At 47.8% G+C, this 21,500-nt stretch overlaps 1 protein-coding gene across 7 annotated transcripts in view; it reads left to right on the plus strand.

The window, feature by feature from the left end:
* Window positions 1-21,500, plus strand: part of LOC143776520 (teneurin-2-like) — a 3,926,626-nt gene that overhangs the window by 2,589,427 nt on the left and 1,315,699 nt on the right. For all 7 annotated transcript variants that reach the window (XM_077265978.1, XM_077265979.1, XM_077265980.1 and 4 more), the window contains one exon: window positions 2,842-3,042. In XM_077265978.1, coding sequence (XP_077122093.1) covers window positions 2,842-3,042 — 201 coding nt within the window. The remainder of the gene's footprint in view (window positions 1-2,841; window positions 3,043-21,500) is intronic.

Here is a 21,500-nt window from a genome sequence, read left to right on the forward strand (position 1 = left end):
GGGTCCCAGGGTCTGAAGGAGAGGAAACTCTCCTTCAGGCCCTGGGATCCATATTAATGTGTAAAATAAAGAATTAAAATAAAAAATATTGATATTCTCACCTCTCCGACGCAGCCTGGACCTTACCGCTGTGAACCGGCAGCCTTCTTTGCTTAAAATGAGCAAGGTTCAACACCTTCCATGATGTCACAGCTTCTGATTGGTCGCATGCCGCTCATGTGACCGCCACGCGACCAATCAGAAGCCGTGACGTCATCCCTCAGGTCCTAAATTCCTAGAAGGGAATTTAGGACCTGAGGGATGACGTCGCGGCTTGTGATTAGTCGCGTGGCGGTCACATGAGCAGCACGCGACCAATCAGAAGCCGTGACGTCATGGAAGGTGCTGAACGCGCTCATTTCAAACAAAGAAGGCTGCCGGTTACCAGCGGTGATGTCCAGGGGCCTCCGGACAGGTGAGAATATCAATATTTTTTATTTTAATTCTTTATTTTACACATTCATATGGATCCCAGGGCCTGAAGGAGAGATTCCTCTCCTTCAGACCCTGGGAACCATACACTGGAAACTTCCAATTCCGATTCCCGATACCACAAAAGTATCGGATCTCGGTATCGGAATTCCGATACCGCAAGTATCGGCCGATACCCGATACTTGCGGTATCGGAATGCTCAACACTAGTCATTATTGTCCAACCTCCTCTTTTACATTTGTCCAACCCACACTCCATTACACACACAGATAGATGATAGATTAAATGGATAGACATATCTACATATAGATAAATCTATAGATGCATACATCTATCTATTCATATATCTATCTATAGATGTGTCTGGATAGATATATCTATTGATAGATGTATTGGTAGCGTAGGGTGTGTGTCCACTGTCCGGATTACATCCGAATGAGCTGCAGATTGGATGCTGCGTACTTGTAGTCCCATCGGATGATGCCTGCACACACACCCCAAAAGACGCCCCGCACACACCCGAAGAGTCCCGCACAGGGCCGCACACATCTGAACAGTCCCGCACACATCCGAACAGCCCGCAGACCCCGCACACACCTGAACAGTCCCACACAGCGCCGCACACATCCGAACAGCCCGCAGACCCAGCCCGCACACACATACACGCACACCGTCACCGCCCACACACTTCCCTCCTTCCGAACTGCAGCATTTCTCGGACCCACATACGCATCTAAACTGCAGATCTTTTTTACATCTGCGGTTTTGCTGTGGATGTGCCCAACTCAATGAAAGTCTATGGGTGCAGAAACGCTGCAGTTCCACACAAAAGAAGTGACATGCTGCGAGAAAAAAAAAAGCTGCGTTTCGGTGCGGCCTTTTCCGCAGCATGTGCACAACAAGTCTGCGGCTCCCATAGACTTACATTGATTGTGCACTACACTGTGGATTTGATGCAATTCAGTGCGGCAAAAAACCCTGCGGATCTGCAATCAAATCCGCAACGTGTGCACACAGCCTTAGCATTTAGTGAACGTAGCAAAAAAGCCAAGCAAAAAACAAGTGTGGGATTGCACTTTTTTGCAATTTTTTGCACTTTTTTGCAATTTCATTGCACTTTGAATTTTTTTCACATTTTCTGTTACACGACATGGTAAAACCAATGATGTCCTTCAAAAGTAGAACTTGTCCCACAAAAAACAAGCCCTCACATGGCCATATTGACGGACAAATGATGGCTCTGGAAAGAAGGGGAGCGATAAACGAAAACAAAAATGGTCCAGGGGTGAAGGGGTTTAGAAACATGGATATGGACATAGCTATGGAAATAGACATATCTATCTATCTATCTATCTATCTATCTATCTATCTATCTATCTATCTATCTATCTATCTATCTATCATCTATCTATCTATCTATCTATCTATCTATCTATCTATCTATCTATCTATCTATCTATCTATCTATCCATCCATCAATCTGTGTGTAATGGAGTGTGGGTTGGACAAATGTAAAAGAGGAGGTTGGACAGAAATGACATCACAAATCTTTTTGAAGATAGAGGGGGGAGAAGAGGGAGGGGTTTGGGTGTGTTTTGGAGTGGGTGTGGTAGGTTCGGGCTTAGTGGCAGTGCAATGCATCATGGAGCTTGTAGTATTAGAGCACAATAACTCAGGAGAAAAGAAGTTGTCGTTTAACCCCATGAGAGCTGGATCCAGCACTAAAGATGTGCTGCTACAGCATGAAAAAAGGTAATATTGCTAAAATAAACACAGTAGATGTTTTCAGTGGCACATAATAGCAAGATTTATGAAAAAAAAAAAAAAGGTTACAGTAGTGGACAACTTCTTTAAACCTATTCAGACAATTGGAAGAAAAGACGTAGCATGCCAATGAGATACAGGAAAAAGTATTACTTTTTACCCTGTTAAACTGCCAAGTTTTCTATGTGAATTATAATCTTCACAAGCTAAATGTGAATTGTGCCATGTCAGAAGCTTATGTTCTAAACATGGAAGCAACTGTAGAAAAATATGCATATACAGCATAAATATTTCTCTTGTAGAGAAACTTTGCCGATATGCACAATATTTTCCCACTTTGTTCTGATTTCTATGTTTGTCCCTGGTTTAGCTGCTTTTTAAATGTTGCTGGTTGCTTATGGGTGTAGTCAGTGTTTTAGCACCACTCTATTGTCACAATCTTTAGACATGGATTGCAAAGAAAATACAATGTAACACAAATTCGGCACAAGATGAGCAAAACAAAGTATTTGTACAGTTATGTAAAGATAATGGCAGGTGCAGAACTGTTATGTGTTATTATTTTTGTATTTCTAATGTAATCTATTGTCTGTCTGCCATTTTAGTGGATTGTATTGACCCAACATGCTCCAATCATGGAGTGTGTGTGAATAAGGAATGTCTCTGCAGTCCTGGCTGGGGAGGCCAGAACTGTGAATTACCACGCACTCAATGTCCAGATCAGTGCAGTGGACATGGGACCTACCTGACTGACACAGGTCTGTGTAGCTGTGATCCTAACTGGATGGGGCCCGATTGTTCTGTTGGTAAGAAAAACATTTCACACTGGATTTCATTTTTTCTTCACTTTTCACACTAATATGTGGCTCTAATGTGGTAAATAATTGCAAGTTGTTCAAAATTGAATGTGCAAAATTTCCCCACTAAATCATTGGGCAGACATGACTTAATAAATATTCCTGATCATTATTTGTTTTGGAACTCCCACCAAACACGCGAACAGTGGTTTTGTATTCTTAGTTTAAGCGGACAGGGTGATCATCAGTACTCATTACTTTTCCACTATTCATGCCCTACGAGACTGACTGAGCTAGTCAAGTACAGATCTCTAGTCCAATACATCTATATAAGAGGCATCGTGATTACTCGCTAATCCCGCCCCCTGCACAGTAGCTCCACCCCCACACATCCCCAAACACAAGCCCGCCCCCACCACATTACCATACACAATCCCGCCCCACCACATTACCATACACAATCCCGCCCCCTCCACCACATTAAAACACATAATCCCGCCCCTTACCACATTACCACACATAATCCCGCCCCCCACCACATTACCACACATAATCCCGCCCCCCACCACATTACCACACACAATCCCGCCCCCCACCACATTACCACACATAATCCCGACCCTCACCACATTACCACACATAATCCCGCCCCCCACCATATTACCACACATAATCCCGCCCCCACCACATCACCACACATAATCCCGCCCCCCACCACATTAACGCACATAATCCTGCCCCCACCACATTTCCACACATAATCCTGCCCCCATCCAATTCCACACATAATCCTGCCCCCACCCCATTTCCACACATAATCCCGCCCCCTCATCACATTACCACACACAATCCCGTCCCCCCACCACATTACCACACATAATCCCACCCCCACCACATTACCACACATAATCCCGCCCCCCACCACATTACCACACACAATCCCGTCCCCCCACCACATTACCACACATAATCCCACCCCCACCACATTACCACACATAATCCCACCCCCCACCATATTACCACACACAATCCCGCCCCTCCACCACATTACCACACATAATCCCGCCCCCCAACACATTACCACACATAATCGCGCCCCCCAGCACATTACCACACATAATCGCGCCCCCCAGCACATTACCACACATAATCGCGCCCCCCAGCACATTACCACACATAATCTCGCCCCCACCACATTACCACACATAATCCCACCCCCCACCACATTACCACAGATAATCCCGCCCCCTGCACAGTAGCTCCGCCCCCACCCCATCACCACACATAATCTCGCCCCCCACCACATTACCACACACAATCCCGCCCCCCACCACATTACCACACATAATCCCGCCCCATCACATTACCACACATAATCCCGCCCCACCACCACATTAACACACATAACTCCGCCCCCCACATTACCACACATAATGCCGCCCCCACCCCATTTCCACACATAATCCCTCCCCCCACCACATCACTACACATAATCCTGCCTCCCACCACATCACCACACATAATCTCGCCCCCTGCACAGTAGCTCCGCCCCACCCCATCACCACACATAATACCGCCCCCTCACCACATTCCAACACATAATCTCGCCCCCCCACACATTACCACACATAATCCCACCCCCCACCTTATTACCACACATAATCCCACCCCTCCACCACATTACCACACATAATCCCACCCCCCACCACATTACCACACATAATCCCGCCCCCCAACACATTACCACACATAATCGCGCCCCCCAGCACATTACCACACATAATCTCGCCCCCAGCACATTACCACACATAATCTCGCTCCCACCACATTACCACACATAATCCCACCCCCCACCACAATACCACAGATAATCCCACCCCCTGCACAGTAGCTCCGCCCCCACCATATCACCACACATATTCCCACCCCTCCACCACATTACCACACATAATCCCACTCCCCACCACATTCCAACACATAATCCCGCCCCCCCCACCACATTACCACACATAATCCCACGCCCCACCTTATTACCACACATAATCCCGCCCCTCCACCACATTACCACACATAATCCCGCCCCCCACCACATTACCACACAATCCTGCCCCCAACACATTACCACACATAATCGCGCCCCCCAGCACATTACCACACATAATCTCGCCCCCCACATTACAACACATAATCCCGCCCCCCACCACATTACCACACATAATCCCACCCCCAACAAATTACCACACATAATCCCACCCCCACCACATTACCACACATAATCCCACCCCCCACCACATTACCACAGATAATCCCGCCCCCTGCACAGTAGCTCCGCCCCACCCCATCACCATACATAATCCCACCCCCCACCACATTACCACACATAATCCCGCCCCCCCACCACATTACCACACATAATCCCGCACTCCACCACATTACCACACATAATCCCGCTCCAACACATTACCACACATAATCCCGCCCCACCACCACATTACCACACATAATCCCGCCCCCCACATTAGCACACATAATTCCGCCCCCACCCCATTTCCACACATAATCCCTCCCCCCACCACATCACTACACATAATCCTGCCTCCCACCATATCACCACACATAATCTCGCCCCCTGCACAGTAGCTCCGCCCCACCCCATCACCACACATAATACCGCCCCCTCACCACATTACCACACATGATCCCGCCCCACCACCACATTACCACACATAATCCCACCCCCCACCACATTCCAACACATAATCCCGCCCCCCCACCACATTACCACACATAATCTCGCCCCCATATTACAACACATAATCCCGCCCCCCACCACATTACCACACATAATCCCACCCCCACCACATTACCACACATAATCCCACCCCCACCACATTACCACACATAATCCCACCCCCAACACATTAACACACATAATCCCACCCCCACCACATTACCACACATAATCCCACCCCCACCACATTTCCACACATAATCCCGCCCCCTGCACAGTAGCTCCGCCCCACCCCATCACCACACATAATCCCACCCCCCACCACATTACCACACATAATCCCGCCCCCCCACCACATTACCACACATAATCCCGCACTCCACCACATTACCACACATAATCCCGCCCCAACACATTACCACACATAATCCCACCCCAACACATTACCACACATAAACCCGCCCCACCACCACATTACCACACATAATTCCGCCCCCACCCCATTTCCACACTTAATCCCTCCCCCCACGACATCACTACACATAATCCTGCCTCCCACCACATCACCACACATATTCCCACCCCCCACCACATTCCAACACATAATCCCGCCCCCCCACACATTACCACACATAATCCCACCCCCCACCTTATTACCACACATAATCCCACCCCTCCACCACATTACCACACATAATCCCGCCCCCACCACATTACCACACATAATCCCGCCCCCCAACACATTACCACACATAATCGCGCCCCCCAGCACATTACCACACATAATCTCGCCCCCAGCACATTACCACACATAATCTCGCTCCCACCACATTACCACACATAATCCCACCCCCCACCACAATACCACAGATAATCCCACCCCCTGCACAGTAGCTCCGCCCCCACCATATCACCACACATATTCCCACCCCTCCACCACATTACCACACATAATCCCACTCCCCACCACATTCCAACACATAATCCCGCCCCCCACCACATTACCACACATAATCCCTCCCCCCACCACATCACTACACATAATCCTGCCTCCCACCACATCACCACACATAATCTCGCCCCCTGCACAGTAGCTCCGCCCCACCCCATCACCACACATAATACCGCCCCCTCACCACATTCCAACACATAATCTCGCCCCCCCACACATTACCACACATAATCCCACCCCCCACCTTATTACCACACATAATCCCACCCCTCCACCACATTACCACACATAATCCCACCCCCCACCACATTACCACACATAATCCCGCCCCCCAACACATTACCACACATAATCGCGCCCCGCAGCACATTACCACACATAATCTCGCCCCCAGCACATTACCACACATAATCTCGCTCCCACCACATTACCACACATAATCCCACCCCCCACCACAATACCACAGATAATCCCACCCCCTGCACAGTAGCTCCGCCCCCACCATATCACCACACATATTCCCACCCCTCCACCACATTACCACACATAATCCCACTCCCCACCACATTCCAACACATAATCCCGCCCCCCCACCACATTACCACACATAATCCCACGCCCCACCTTATTACCACACATAATCCCGCCCCTCCACCACATTACCACACATAATCCCGCCCCCCACCACATTACCACACAATCCTGCCCCCAACACATTACCACACATAATCGCGCCCCCCAGCACATTACCACACATAATCTCGCCCCCCACATTACAACACATAATCCCGCCCCCCACCACATTACCACACATAATCCCACCCCCAACAAATTACCACACATAATCCCACCCCCACCACATTACCACACATAATCCCACCCCCCACCACATTACCACAGATAATCCCGCCCCCTGCACAGTAGCTCCGCCCCACCCCATCACCACACATAATCCCACCCCCACCACATTACCACACATAATCCCGCCCCCCCACCACATTACCACACATAATCCCGCACTCCACCACATTACCACACATAATCCCGCTCCAACACATTACCACACATAATCCCGCCCCACCACCACATTACCACACATAATCCCGCCCCCCACATTACCACACATAATTCCGCCCCCACCCCATTTCCACACATAATCCCTCCCCCCACCACATCACTACACATAATCCTGCCTCCCACCATATCACCACACATAATCTCGCCCCCTGCACAGTAGCTCCGCCCCACCCCATCACCACACATAATACCGCCCCCTCACCACATTACCACACATGATCCCGCCCCACCACCACATTACCACACATAATCCCACCCCCCACCACATTCCAACACATAATCCCGCCCCCCCACCACATTACCACACATAATCTCGCCCCCATATTACAACACATAATCCCGCCCCCCACCACATTACCACACATAATCCCACCCCCACCACATTACCACACATAATCCCACCCCCACCACATTACCACACATAATCCCACCCCCAACACATTAACACACATAATCCCACCCCCACCACATTACCACACATAATCCCACCCCCACCACATTTCCACACATAATCCCGCCCCCTGCACAGTAGCTCCGCCCCACCCCATCACCACACATAATCCCACCCCCCACCACATTACCACACATAATCCCGCCCCCCCACCACATTACCACACATAATCCCGCACTCCACCACATTACCACACATAATCCCGCCCCAACACATTACCACACATAATCCCACCCCAACACATTACCACACATAATCCCACCCCAACACATTACCACACATAAACCCGCCCCACCACCACATTACCACACATAATTCCGCCCCCACCCCATTTCCACACTTAATCCCTCCCCCCACCACATCACTACACATAATCCTGCCTCCCACCACATCACCACACATAATACCGCCCCCTCACCACATTACCACACATAATCCTGCCCCCCCACCACATTACCACACATATTCCCACCCCCCACCACATTCCAACACATAATCCCGCCCCCCCACACATTACCACACATAATCCCACCCCCCACCTTATTACCACACATAATCCCACCCCTCCACCACATTACCACACATAATCCCGCCCCCACCACATTACCACACATAATCCCGCCCCCCAACACATTACCACACATAATCGCGCCCCCAGCACATTACCACACATAATCTCGCCCCCAGCACATTACCACACATAATCTCGCTCCCACCACATTACCACACATAATCCCACCCCCCACCACAATACCACAGATAATCCCACCCCCTGCACAGTAGCTCCGCCCCCACCATATCACCACACATATTCCCACCCCTCCACCACATTACCACACATAATCCCACTCCCCACCACATTCCAACACATAATCCCGCCCCCCACCACATTACCACACATAATCCCACGCCCCACCTTATTACCACACATAATCCCGCCCCTCCACCACATTACCACACATAATCGCGCCCCCCAGCACATTACCACACATAATCTCGCCCCCCACATTACAACACATAATCGCACCCCCCCACCACATTACCACACATAATCCCACCCCCAACACATTACCACACATAATCCCACCCCCACCACATTACCACACATAATCCCACCCCCCACCACATTACCACAAATAATCCCGCCCCCTGCACAGTAGCTCCGCCCCACCCCATCACAACACATAATCCCACCCCCCACCACATTACCACACATAATCCCGCCCCCCCACCACATTACCACACATAATCCCGCACTCCACCACATTACCACACATAATCCCGCCCCACCACCACATTACCACACATAATCCCGCCCCCCACATTACCACACATAATTCCGCCCCCACCCCATTTCCACACATAATCCCTCCCCCCACCACATCACTACACATAATCCTGCCTCCCACCATATCACCACACATAATCTCGCCCCCTGCACAGTAGCTCTGCCCCACCCCATCACCACACATAATACCGCCCCCTCACCACATTACCACACATGATCCCGCCCCCCCACCACATTACCACACATAATCCCACCCCCCACCACATTCCAACACATAATCCCGCCCCCCCACCACATTACCACACATAATCTCGCCCCCATATTACAACACATAATCCCGCCCCCCACCACATTACCACACATAATCCCACCCCAACCACATTACCACACATAATCCCGCCCCACCACATTACCACACATAATTCTGCCCCCCACATTACCACACATAATCCTGCCCCCCACCACATTACCACACATAATCCCGCCCCCACCACATTACCACACATAATCCCGCCCCCCCACCACATTACCACACATAATCCCGCACTCCACCACATTACCACACATAATCCCGCCCCAACACATTACCACACATAATCCCGCCCCAACACATTACCACACATAATCCCGCCCCACCACCACATTACCACACATAATTCCGCCCCCACCCCATTTCCACACATAATCCCTCCCCACACCACATCACTACACATAATCCTGCCTCCCACCACATCACCACACATAATCTCGCCCCCTGCACAGTAGCTCCGCCCCACCCCATCACCGCACATAATCCCACCACCCACCACATTACCACACATAATCCCGCCCCCCCACCACATTACCACACATAATCCCGCACTCCACCACATTACCACACATAATCCCGCCCCAACACATTACCACACATAATCCCGCCCCAACACATTACCACACATAATCCCGCCCCCACCCCATTTCCACACATAATCCCTCCCCCCACCACATCACTACACATAATCTCGCCCCCTGCACAGTAGCTCCGCCCCACCCCATCACCACACATAATACCACCCCTCCACCACATTACCACACATAATCCCGTCCCCACCACATTACCACACATAATCCCGCCCCCCAACACATTACCACACATAATCCCGCCCCTCAACACATTACCACACATAATCGCGCCCCCCAGCACATTACCACACATAATCTCGCCCCCAGCACATTACCACACATAATCTCGCTCCCACCACATTACCACACATAATCCCACCCCCCACCACAATACCACAGATAATCCCACCCCATGCACAGTAGCTCCGCCCCCACCATATCACCACACATATTCCCACCCCTCCACCACATTACCACACATAATCCCACTCCCCACCACATTCCAACACATAATCCCGCCCCCCCACCACATTACCACACATAATCCCACGCCCCACCTTATTACCACACATAATCCCGCCCCTCCACCACATTACCACACATAATCCCGCCCCCCACCACATTACCACACATAATCCTGCCCCCAACACATTACCACACATAATCGCGCCCCCCAGCACATTACCACACATAATCTCGCCCCCCACATTACAACACATAATCCCGCCCCCCCACCACATTACCACACATAATCCCACCCCCAACACATTACCACACATAATCCCACCCCCACCACATTACCACACATAATCCCGCCCCCCCACCACATTACCACACATAATCCCGCACTCCACCACATTACCACACATAATCCCACCCCCAACACATTACCACACATAATCCCACCCCCACCACATTACCACACATAATCCCATCCCCCACCACATTACCACAGATAATCCCGCCCCCTGCACAGTAGCTCCGCCCCACCCCATCACCACACATAATCCCACCCCCCACCACATTACCACACATAATCCCGCCCCACCACCACATTACCACACATAATCCCGCCCCCCACATTACCACACATAATTCCGCCCCCACCCAATTTCCACACATAATCCCTCCCCCCACCACATCACTACACATAATCCTGCCTCCCACCATATCACCACACATAATCTCGCCCCCTGCACAGTAGCTCCGCCCCACCCCATCACCACACATAATACCGCCCCCTCACCACATTACCACACATGATCCCGCCCCCCCACCACATTACCACACATAATCCCACCCCCCACCACATTCCAACACATAATCCCGCCCCCCCACCACATTACCACACATAATCTCGCCCCCATATTACAACACATAATCCCGCCCCCCACCACATTACCACACACAATCCCGACCCCCACCACATTACCACACATAATCCCGCCCCCTACCATATTACCTCACATAATCCTGCCCCCCAAATTACCACACAATGCTACGTCCCCACACATTACCACACATTGCTCCGTCCCCACACATTACCACACGAGGCTCCGTACCCACACATTACCACACATTACCATACGAGGCTCCGTCCTCACACATTACCACATGAGGCTCCGTCCCCACACATTACCACATGAGGCTCTGTCCCCACACATTACCATACGAGGCTCCGTCCCTCCACATTACCACACGAGGCTCCGTCCCCACACATTACCACACGAGGCTCCGTCCTCACACATTACCACACGAGGCTCTGTCCACACACATTACCATACGAGGCTCCGTCCCTCCACATTACCACACGAGGCTCTGTCCCCACACATTACGACACAAATCCAGTTTGCTTTTGATTTTACACTGTGAATAAAATGTATTAGTATTATTCTGATTTTTAATTATTATCGTTATTAACTTCATTTTAAGTTAATTTACCACCTGCGTAAGTGCTATTGAATGTTGTCATTATTTACTTTAGTTTAATCACTAGCAGCTTTAATTAGATAGAATGAGCATGCCCAGCATTAGCTGGCTGGAAACAGCTAGTTTTAAATAAGCAGAATGATCACAATATTTTTCAAACAGGGGACACAAGACCACAATATGGGTGGAAGGACCTCCAATGATAATACATTTATAATGTTATCTGTTATGATGAAAAAGGGTTTTCAATCCAGGAAAGTGAATTAAAAGCAAAAAAAAAAAAAAATACAATAAGACTTCATTAAAATCATAGCATGCACATAGAGAAATATCTAATTTTCACATATTGATAGCACTTGTTACATAATTTTCTAAGGAGATATGTATCCACAACATCCTACTGTATGGTTAATACTTTACTGTTCAGGTGCTGTCTATAAGTAATGTACACAGTATACCATTCTAGGGTTAATACTTTATTTCCCAGTATGTAGGCTTTATTTTAGTTTTATACCAGTAGTGTTGTCACTTTTGACTTTATCCGTGAATAAGAGTCAGCCAGACTCGCGTCAGTATTTTTCTATGCCCATGCCACAATAATGAATTTTTTGCTGTTAATTCGCTTTGCCGGATTGAAAAATGTTTGCATCACTTCTAACAAAGTTGCTTGATATCTCACAAGCCTTATCCGTACACAGTGGAGTGGATGCCCAGGAACTAGACTGATCAACATGCATATACTGGAGTGAGCTGCAGCCACAAACTTTCTTATATGGCATCTAATACTTTATTTTCATTACACATTTACTAATTGTAGAGAATTTCCTGTTTAATATTTAGCTTTGTCAATCATTTTGAGCCTAAGCGCTAGAATAGGCCATCATTGATGCCATTATATGTATAGTTAGCAGAAACAAAGTTATACAGACTTTTCTAACCCACTGCGGGTTCTAATAAGAAAAGCTGACCTGCAAAAATCTGTAGACGGATGGATAATTTTCATATGTATTTGTGGAACTAAGTCCTTATGTGCTCCATAAAGGCTGCAATTCAGGAAAATCCAATTCAGAATTCTAGCTGCATACATTTCTTCATGAAATATGCCACTTTCACGTACTGAATACCCAATGAAGGTCCCTGCATTAATATATATGTGTAATTGTGTTCATGTCACTTGTATATGTATATATGGATGTGAATGACTGATGACACACGGGTACAATCTCAAATTAAAGTTTTTCAGCATTTCCCTTGCCTTTAAATAGTAATGTGAACATAATTCCGAGAATAAGTGAAAGCATATCAAATGTGTAGTATGATGGTCTCTGAATGATGCATAAGACAAAGCTAAATCATCATTTTATAGCAGAAGAGAGGTGAGCCAGTGAAGAAGAAAAAATGCAATGAGCACTTAATTGTATTTCACAACCACAATCAGGGGGTTTTGCCGCTTATTTGGACTTTTAATCATTTTCTGGTTTTCCAAGGCCTTACAATGAAATAGAAAATGTAAAAGTAACTTTAGGATCCTAGTCTAAATAACCACCTACATAAACCAACAATAGATAGATAGATAGATAGATAGATAGATAGATAGATAATAAGAAAAAAATGGCTTGAAAAAGGCAGAGAAATCTACCGAAACTTTGCTGCTAATGGATCAGTAAAGCCACGGTTTTTCACTTTAATTTTTGGAGTGCTGCCTGTCTTTTTCTGATTTTCTACTTTGGAGGTTTGGACATCACCTTTACAGGTTTTATTGCACCCGTTTTTTTTTTTTTTTTGTAGTGCTGCCAAATTTTCTTTAATTAGATAGATAGATATGGGATGGATAGATTGATAATATATATGGGATAAATAGATAGATAGTTATTAGATAGATAGATAGATAGATAGATAGAGTGTCCGACTGGGCCTCCAGAGAAACGGAGGATTCTCTGGTAGGCCCAGGCCTTGACACCTGCTGGAATACAGGGCCCGCAGCTGCCTAGGGCCCCTTCTGCTCCAGGGGCCCCCAGCCAGTGGCGTGTCCCTAATAGCAGCACACCACGCAGCTGGTGTCAGCGGAGCAGCAGCGGGTGACAGGAAGCCTAAGCCTGTTCCCACTGCTAAAGTGAAATGAACACAGTGCCTTGCGAAAGTATTCGGCCCCCTGGAACTTTTCAACCTTTTCCCACGTATCATGCTTCAAACATAAAGATACCAAATGTATATTTTTGGTGAAGAATCAACAACAAGTGGAACACAATTGTGAAGTTGAACGAAATTTATTGGTTATTTTAAATTTTTGTGGAAATTCAAAAACTGAAAAGTGGGGCATGCAATATTATTCGGTCCCTTTAACTTAATTCTTTGTTGCGCCACCTTTTGCTGCGATTACAGCTGCAAGTCGCTTGGGGTATGTCTCTATCAGTTTTGTACATCGAGAGACTGAAATTCTTGCCCATTCTTCCTTGGCAAATAGCTCGAGCTCAGTGAGGTCTGATGGAGATCGTTTGTGAACAGCAGTTTTCAGCTCTTTCCACAGATTCTCAGTTGGATTGAGGTCTGGACTTTGACTTGGCCATTCTAACCCATGGATACTTTTATGTGTGAACCATATCATTGTAGATTTTCCATTTTGTTTGGGATCATTGTATTGTTGGAAGACAAATCTCCGTCCCAGTCTAAAGTCTATTCCAACAAGTTTTCTTCAATAATGGTCCTGTATTTGGCTCCATCCATCTTCCCATCAATTTTAACCATCATCCCTGTTCCTGCTGACGAAAAGCAGGCTCAAACCATGATGCTGTCACCACCATGTTTGACAGTGGGGATGGTGTGTTCAGGGTGATGAGCTGTGTTGCCTTTACGCCAAAGATATCGTTTGGCATTGTTGCCAAAAAGTTCGATTTTGGTTTCATCTGACCAGAGCACCTTCTTCCACATGTTTGGTGTGGCTCCCAAGTGGCTTGTTGCAAACTTTAAACAACACGTTTTATGGATATCTTTCAGAAATGGCTTTCTTCTTGCCACTCTTCCATAAAGGCCAGATTTGTGCAGTGTACGACTGATTGTTGTCCTATGAACAGACTGTCCCACCTCAGCTGTAGATCTTTGCAGTTCATCCAGAGTGCTGATGGGCCTCTTGGCTGCATCTCTGAGTGATCAGTCTTCTTGTTCTGCCCATTCTAATGAAGGACAGGGTGTTCGCTTCATGCATTAAAGGTTCACTACTATTAGTGTTTTGGTCTTGCTGTGTTATAGCACCACCCAGTGGTGGTTAAATTTATTACCTGTGTTTTTTAGTAATCAAGAGTGTTGCATCATGGGATAGGGAAATTCCATTTTCTCTCTGTGTACTCCCCGAGACACACGTGTTTATCTGCTGTGCTGGAAATACCTTACTTACTTACCATCCTGGTTAAGTTTATCTGGTAAGATCATTATCCCTGTTCTTGCAATGTAGTGTTGTACAGAGTGTGATTAACTGTATAGCAGCCAGTACACAGGAAATGTTATTATCAGTCACCTGTTGTATGTAGTTATGTAGAAGTTGCACCATACTGTATGCTTTCCCTGTTAGATGCAGTCGTGTTATTATTTGCCCAATACTTATGTGAAGAAACCAGATTGTATCTTAATTTCCCAGACAACCATGTTTTGCAAAAACAAAAGAACTGGCTTTTTATCTGTATATTGGCTTGAACATTTAAGTGTTTATGTCTGGTGGTTCAAGAGGACAGACTTGCAAACTGATACTATTTAACATACAATGATGTGCTGATATACTAATGGTGCATTGAATTCCAGAACTAGCTTGGTGACTTCTAAAGCAGAGAAGGAAAGACTGTGCAAATAGATTGAATGGTCAAGTAGTACTAGGTAATCTCATCACCATTGTTTGCCATATCTTGATGTTGAACTGAAGGACACTGGGTAATTCTAAAAATAGCTTTCATGCCTTGGGTATAAAATGACTCAGAGATCACATCCGGGAGTCTGAAGTAATACAGAGCTACCAGCCAGACATTCTGCAAACCACCCAAGAGACAAGAGAAAGGACTGCAGCCAATTCATCATGGCACCTGTTATGGTTCCCAATGGCAGGGGAACATCAGAAACATAGAAAAACGGACAAGCTCTCGGGTGATGGAAACTAGAGCTGACCGCGATGCTAAACCTATACACACAACTAATAGTAGCCAGGGAACGTGCCTACGTTTTCGCTAGACGTCTCGCACCAGCCGGAGGACTAACTACCCCTAATAGATGAAACACAGTCCTGGCTTGCCTCCAGAGGAAAATTCCCCACAGGAGATAGTAGCCCCCCACATATAATAACGGTGAGTTAAGGTGAAAAGACAAACGTAGTATGAAAACAGATTTAGCACAGCGAGGCCCACTAACTAGATAGCAGAAGGATACAATAGTGGACTTCGCAGTCAGCTACAAAACCCTATCAAAAACCATCCTGAAATTACCTTAAACTCATGTGCCAACTCATGGCACCGGAGTGGCAATTTCAGCCCACAAGAGCTTCCAGCTGCAGAGAATCACATAACTGCAAACTGGACAAAACATACAAAAATAAACTAAGGACAGAAATGTCCAACTTAGCTGGTCAGCAGACTTGGAGCAGGTACATGCAACAGAAAGACTCTGGTTACATTGATGGCCGGCATAGGAATGACTGAGGAACAAGGCTAAATAGGAAACTCCCACATCCTGATAGAAACGGGTGAAAAGCTCACAAGACACCAGTACCACAAGCGACCACTGGGGGAGCCAAATAACCGAATCACAACAGGCACCATCACGAGGGACACTGATCTAGGATTCTATAGGATACAACCTAGGGTTTTTGGCTAACCATGGATCTGTTTTGAGAAAGCCAGGGTTGGGACCCGCTGGTCGCCTGGTTCCATGGAGATGGTCAGATAAGCCAGGTGGTGACTCTCGTGTCAACTGGCTTGGACCTTGTATGGACTCTATGGACAGTTATTGGTCATCTCCCTATGCTTGTCATTACCCCTTCTCTGTGCGTTCATCCACAGATGGAGTAGCGACCCTGGGAGCTCTGACATCGTGTCATACTGGAAATACGTGGAGACGCAGTGATATTTTATATGCGCCCATGTACCCATTCAATTCCAGGCATGTTGGGCATGTTCTGTTTGCTATTGTGTGCTGTGGTTCAATAAAGTATTGCCACCCTGTTTTACCTTAACCCTGTGTTGTCTGTGTAGTGTATTGCCCACTGGGAGATAGAGCGGGCGTTCAGTGGTATGAGCCATGGTCCATGCAGTCTTGCTAAAGACAGCCGGGCCAGCGGACGAGAGAACCCACTGACCCCGTTTCTCTGTTACATTGGTGGCAGCGGTGGGACACTACTCAGCCCGGCGGAAGCGGGGGAGCTGCAGGGGACTGGTGTTCTCACACACCATCCAGGGCTCCACAACAAGGGAGGTATACAGACAGACCCAGCAGACCATTGATGAGGCATGCACAGCAGGTTTCAGATGCCATTATATCCAACCCCACCAAATCGGCCTTTGGAAGAGGACCAGAGTAGCTATATGACCTCAACAAGAAACGGAAACTACAGGAGATGTTCCAGCTTCAATGGATTGAATATAATTTAATGCAGGAGCTACGAAATACATGGACAAGCAGTGATCTTTTATATGCGTCCATGTAACCAAGGAATTCCAGCCAGCATCCTTCATTCAGACTCCAGCTAAAGCAGAGTGGACCTCCTGAGACACGGGGTGGTATTGAAAGAGGTACTCCAGCACGGTAGACCCCGTTACACCAGTTGTTACTCTTCAATAACATATGGAGTTTATTTTCATAAGAAGCATATGGAATATGCTCTATGGAAACTGGATGATCGGAAGCCTATCATGTCTGGTTAATTAAGATGGGGGATGAATGTGAAGAAACCAGATTGTATCTTAATTTCCCAGACAACCATATTTTTGCAAAAACCAAAAGAACTGTCTTTTTATCTGTATATTGGCTTGTGAATTTGGGTGTTTATGTCTCCTGGGTCAAGAATACAGACTTGCTAACTGATATACTATCTAACATGCTGTGTAGGTCTGTAATGGTGACTGTACATTGAGTGTGTTGGGCTTTGATTATTGATGTGTGCTTATATGCTAATAGTGCTACTTAATCCCATCACCATTGTTTGCCTTATCTTGATGTTGGACTGGGAGACCTTGGGTGATTTTGGGAGTGGCTTACATGCCTTGGGCATAGAAAGACTCAGAGATCACATCCGGGAGTCTACAGTAATACAGAGCTACCAGCCAGACATTCTGCAAACCATCCAAGAGACAAGAGAAAGGACTGCAGCCAATTCATCATGGCACCATCACGAGGGACACTGATCTAGGATTCTATAGGATACAACCTAGGGGTTTTCGGCTCTGGTTGGAAGGACACAGATCTGATCCAGTGACCATCTCTGAACCATGGATCTGTTTGGAGAAAGCCAGGGTTGGGACCCGCTGGTCGCCTGGTTCCATGGAGATGGTCAGATAAGCCAGGTGGTGACTCTCGTGTTAACTGGCTTTGGACCTTGTATGGACTCTATGGACAGTTCTTGGTCATCTCCCTATGCTTGTCGTTACCCCTTCTCTGTGCGTTCATCCACAGATGGAGTAGCGACCCTGGGAGCTCTGACATCGTGTCAACTGGCTTGGACCTTGTATGAACTCTATGGACAGTTCTTGGTCATCTCCCTATGCTTGTCATTACCCCTTCTCTGCGCATTCATCCACAGATGGAGTAGCGACCCTGGGAGCTCTGACATCGTGTCATACTGGAAATACGTGGAGACGCGGTGATATTTTATATGCGCCCATGTACCCATTCAATTCCAGGCATGTTGGGAATGTTCTGTTTGCTATTGTGTGCTGTAGTTCAATAAAGTATTGCCACCCTGTTTTACCTTAACCCTGTGTTGTCTGTGTAGTGTATTGCCCACTGGGAGATAGAGCGGGTTCATGCAGTCTTGCTAAAGACAGCCGGGCCAGCGGACGAGAGCACCCACTGAACCCGTTTCTCCACAACTTACCCATATCATTTGTATTCTTATAGTTTTACCGCGCTCATGTTTACCAATAAACAAGTTAGACTACAGAGAACAGTCTGCTTATTTGGGAGACAGACGTGGTTTATGCCGTATGTCGGATCACACACTGTATCAACGTGTATGAAGACAGAACACTTCTCCTTGTTTGAGATGAAAGTTTAGAGGGATGGCCGGGGCTTGGTAGATTTGCAGTGGTATGATACTTCTTCCATTTCAATATGATCGCTTGCACAGTACTCCTTGGAATGTTTAAAGTTTTGAAAATCATTTTTGTATCCAAATCCAGCTTTAAACTTCTCCACAACAGTATCAAGGATCTGGCTGTTGTGTTGCTTGGTCTTCATGATGCTCTCTGTGTTCTTCAAACAGAACCCTGGGACAATCACAGAGCAGGTGCATTTATACGAAGACTTGATTACACACAGGTGGATTATATTTATCATCATTAGGCATTTAGGACAACATAAGATCATTCAGAGAATCACAATAACCTTCTGGAGTGAGTTTGCTGCACTGAAAGTAAAGGGGCTGAATATTGCACGCCCCATTTAAATAAATTTAGTTCAACTTCACAATTGTGTTCCACTTGTTGATTCTTCACCAAAAATTTACATTTGATATCTTTATCTTTGAAGCATGATATGTGGGAAAAGGTCCAGGGGGACGAATACTTTTGCAAGGCACTGTATTCATACATCCTCATGTCCCCATAGGCGTGGAGAGGAGTGACTTCATTTCACTTTAATAGCGGGCAGTGTTTGCCGCAGGCTGCCACTAACACTGCCTGCTATTGGGGCCCTCAGACCAGGGCCCCTGCTAACCTAGGGGCCCCCCAGCCCACGTGGCCATTATAGGGCCATAAGCCAGGGGGACCCGGCATCAGCGCTGCCCCACAGTGCACGCCACATTCTAATGGCATGCATCTGGCACACAGCGGGTGCACAATGACGTCACTTCATACCTGCTGTGTGCCAGGCCAACTGCAGCACAGCTCCTGACACCGCTGACATCGGAGCTGAGCCGCCTCCGGAATTAGCGTTGGAGCGAGGAGAGGTGAGTATTGTGTTTTGTTGTTGTTTTTTATATATATCAGTGAGTCCTGGTTGAATGGGGATGGGGGGAGCTGCATGATACCCTATGGGAGAGCTGCATGATGCCCTATGGGGAAGGAGCTGCATCATACCCTATGGGGAGGGAGCTGCATGATACCCTATGGGGAGGGAGCTGCATGATACACTATGAGGGGAGCTGCATGATGCCCTATGGGGGAGCTGCATGATGCCCTATGGGGTGGGAGCTGCATCATACCATATGGAGAGAAAACTGCATGATACCCTAGGAGGAGGGAGCTGCATGATACCCTATGGGGGAGCTGCATGATGCCCTATGGGGTGGGATCTGCATCATACCATATGGGGGTGGAGCTGCATGATACCCTATGTGGGAGGAGCTGCATGATGCCCTATGGGGTGGGAGCTGCATCATACCATATGGAGAGGGAACTGCATGATACCCTAGGAGGAGGGAGCTGCATGATACCCTATGGGGGAGCTGCATAATGCCCTATGGGGTGGGATCTGCATCATACCATATGGGGGTGGAGCTGCATGATACCCTATGTGGGAGGAGCTGCATGATGCCCTATGGGGTGGGAGCTACATCATACCATATGGAGAGGGAACTGCATGATACCCTAGGAGGAGGGAGCTGCATGATACCCTATGGGGGAGCTGCATGATGCCCTATGGGGTGGGATCTGCATCATATCATATGGGGGTGGAGCTGCATGATACCCTATGGGGGAGGAGCTGCATGATGCCCTATGGGGAGGGAGCTGCATAATGCACTGTTGAGGGGGGCAGCATGATACCCTGTGGAGGGGGACAGTATGATGCCCTACTGGACCCCCTCCATGATACCCTTTTGGAGGGGGCAGCATGATACCCTATTGGAGGGGGCAGCATGATACCCTGTGGAGGGGGGCAGCATGACACCATATAGGAGGGGGGCAGCATGACACCCTATTGAACGGGGTAGCATGATACCCTTTTGGAGGGTGGCAACATAATACCC

This window comes from Ranitomeya variabilis, chromosome 5 (assembly GCF_051348905.1).
Source record: "Ranitomeya variabilis isolate aRanVar5 chromosome 5, aRanVar5.hap1, whole genome shotgun sequence".
Lineage (NCBI taxonomy): Eukaryota > Metazoa > Chordata > Amphibia > Anura > Dendrobatidae > Ranitomeya > Ranitomeya variabilis.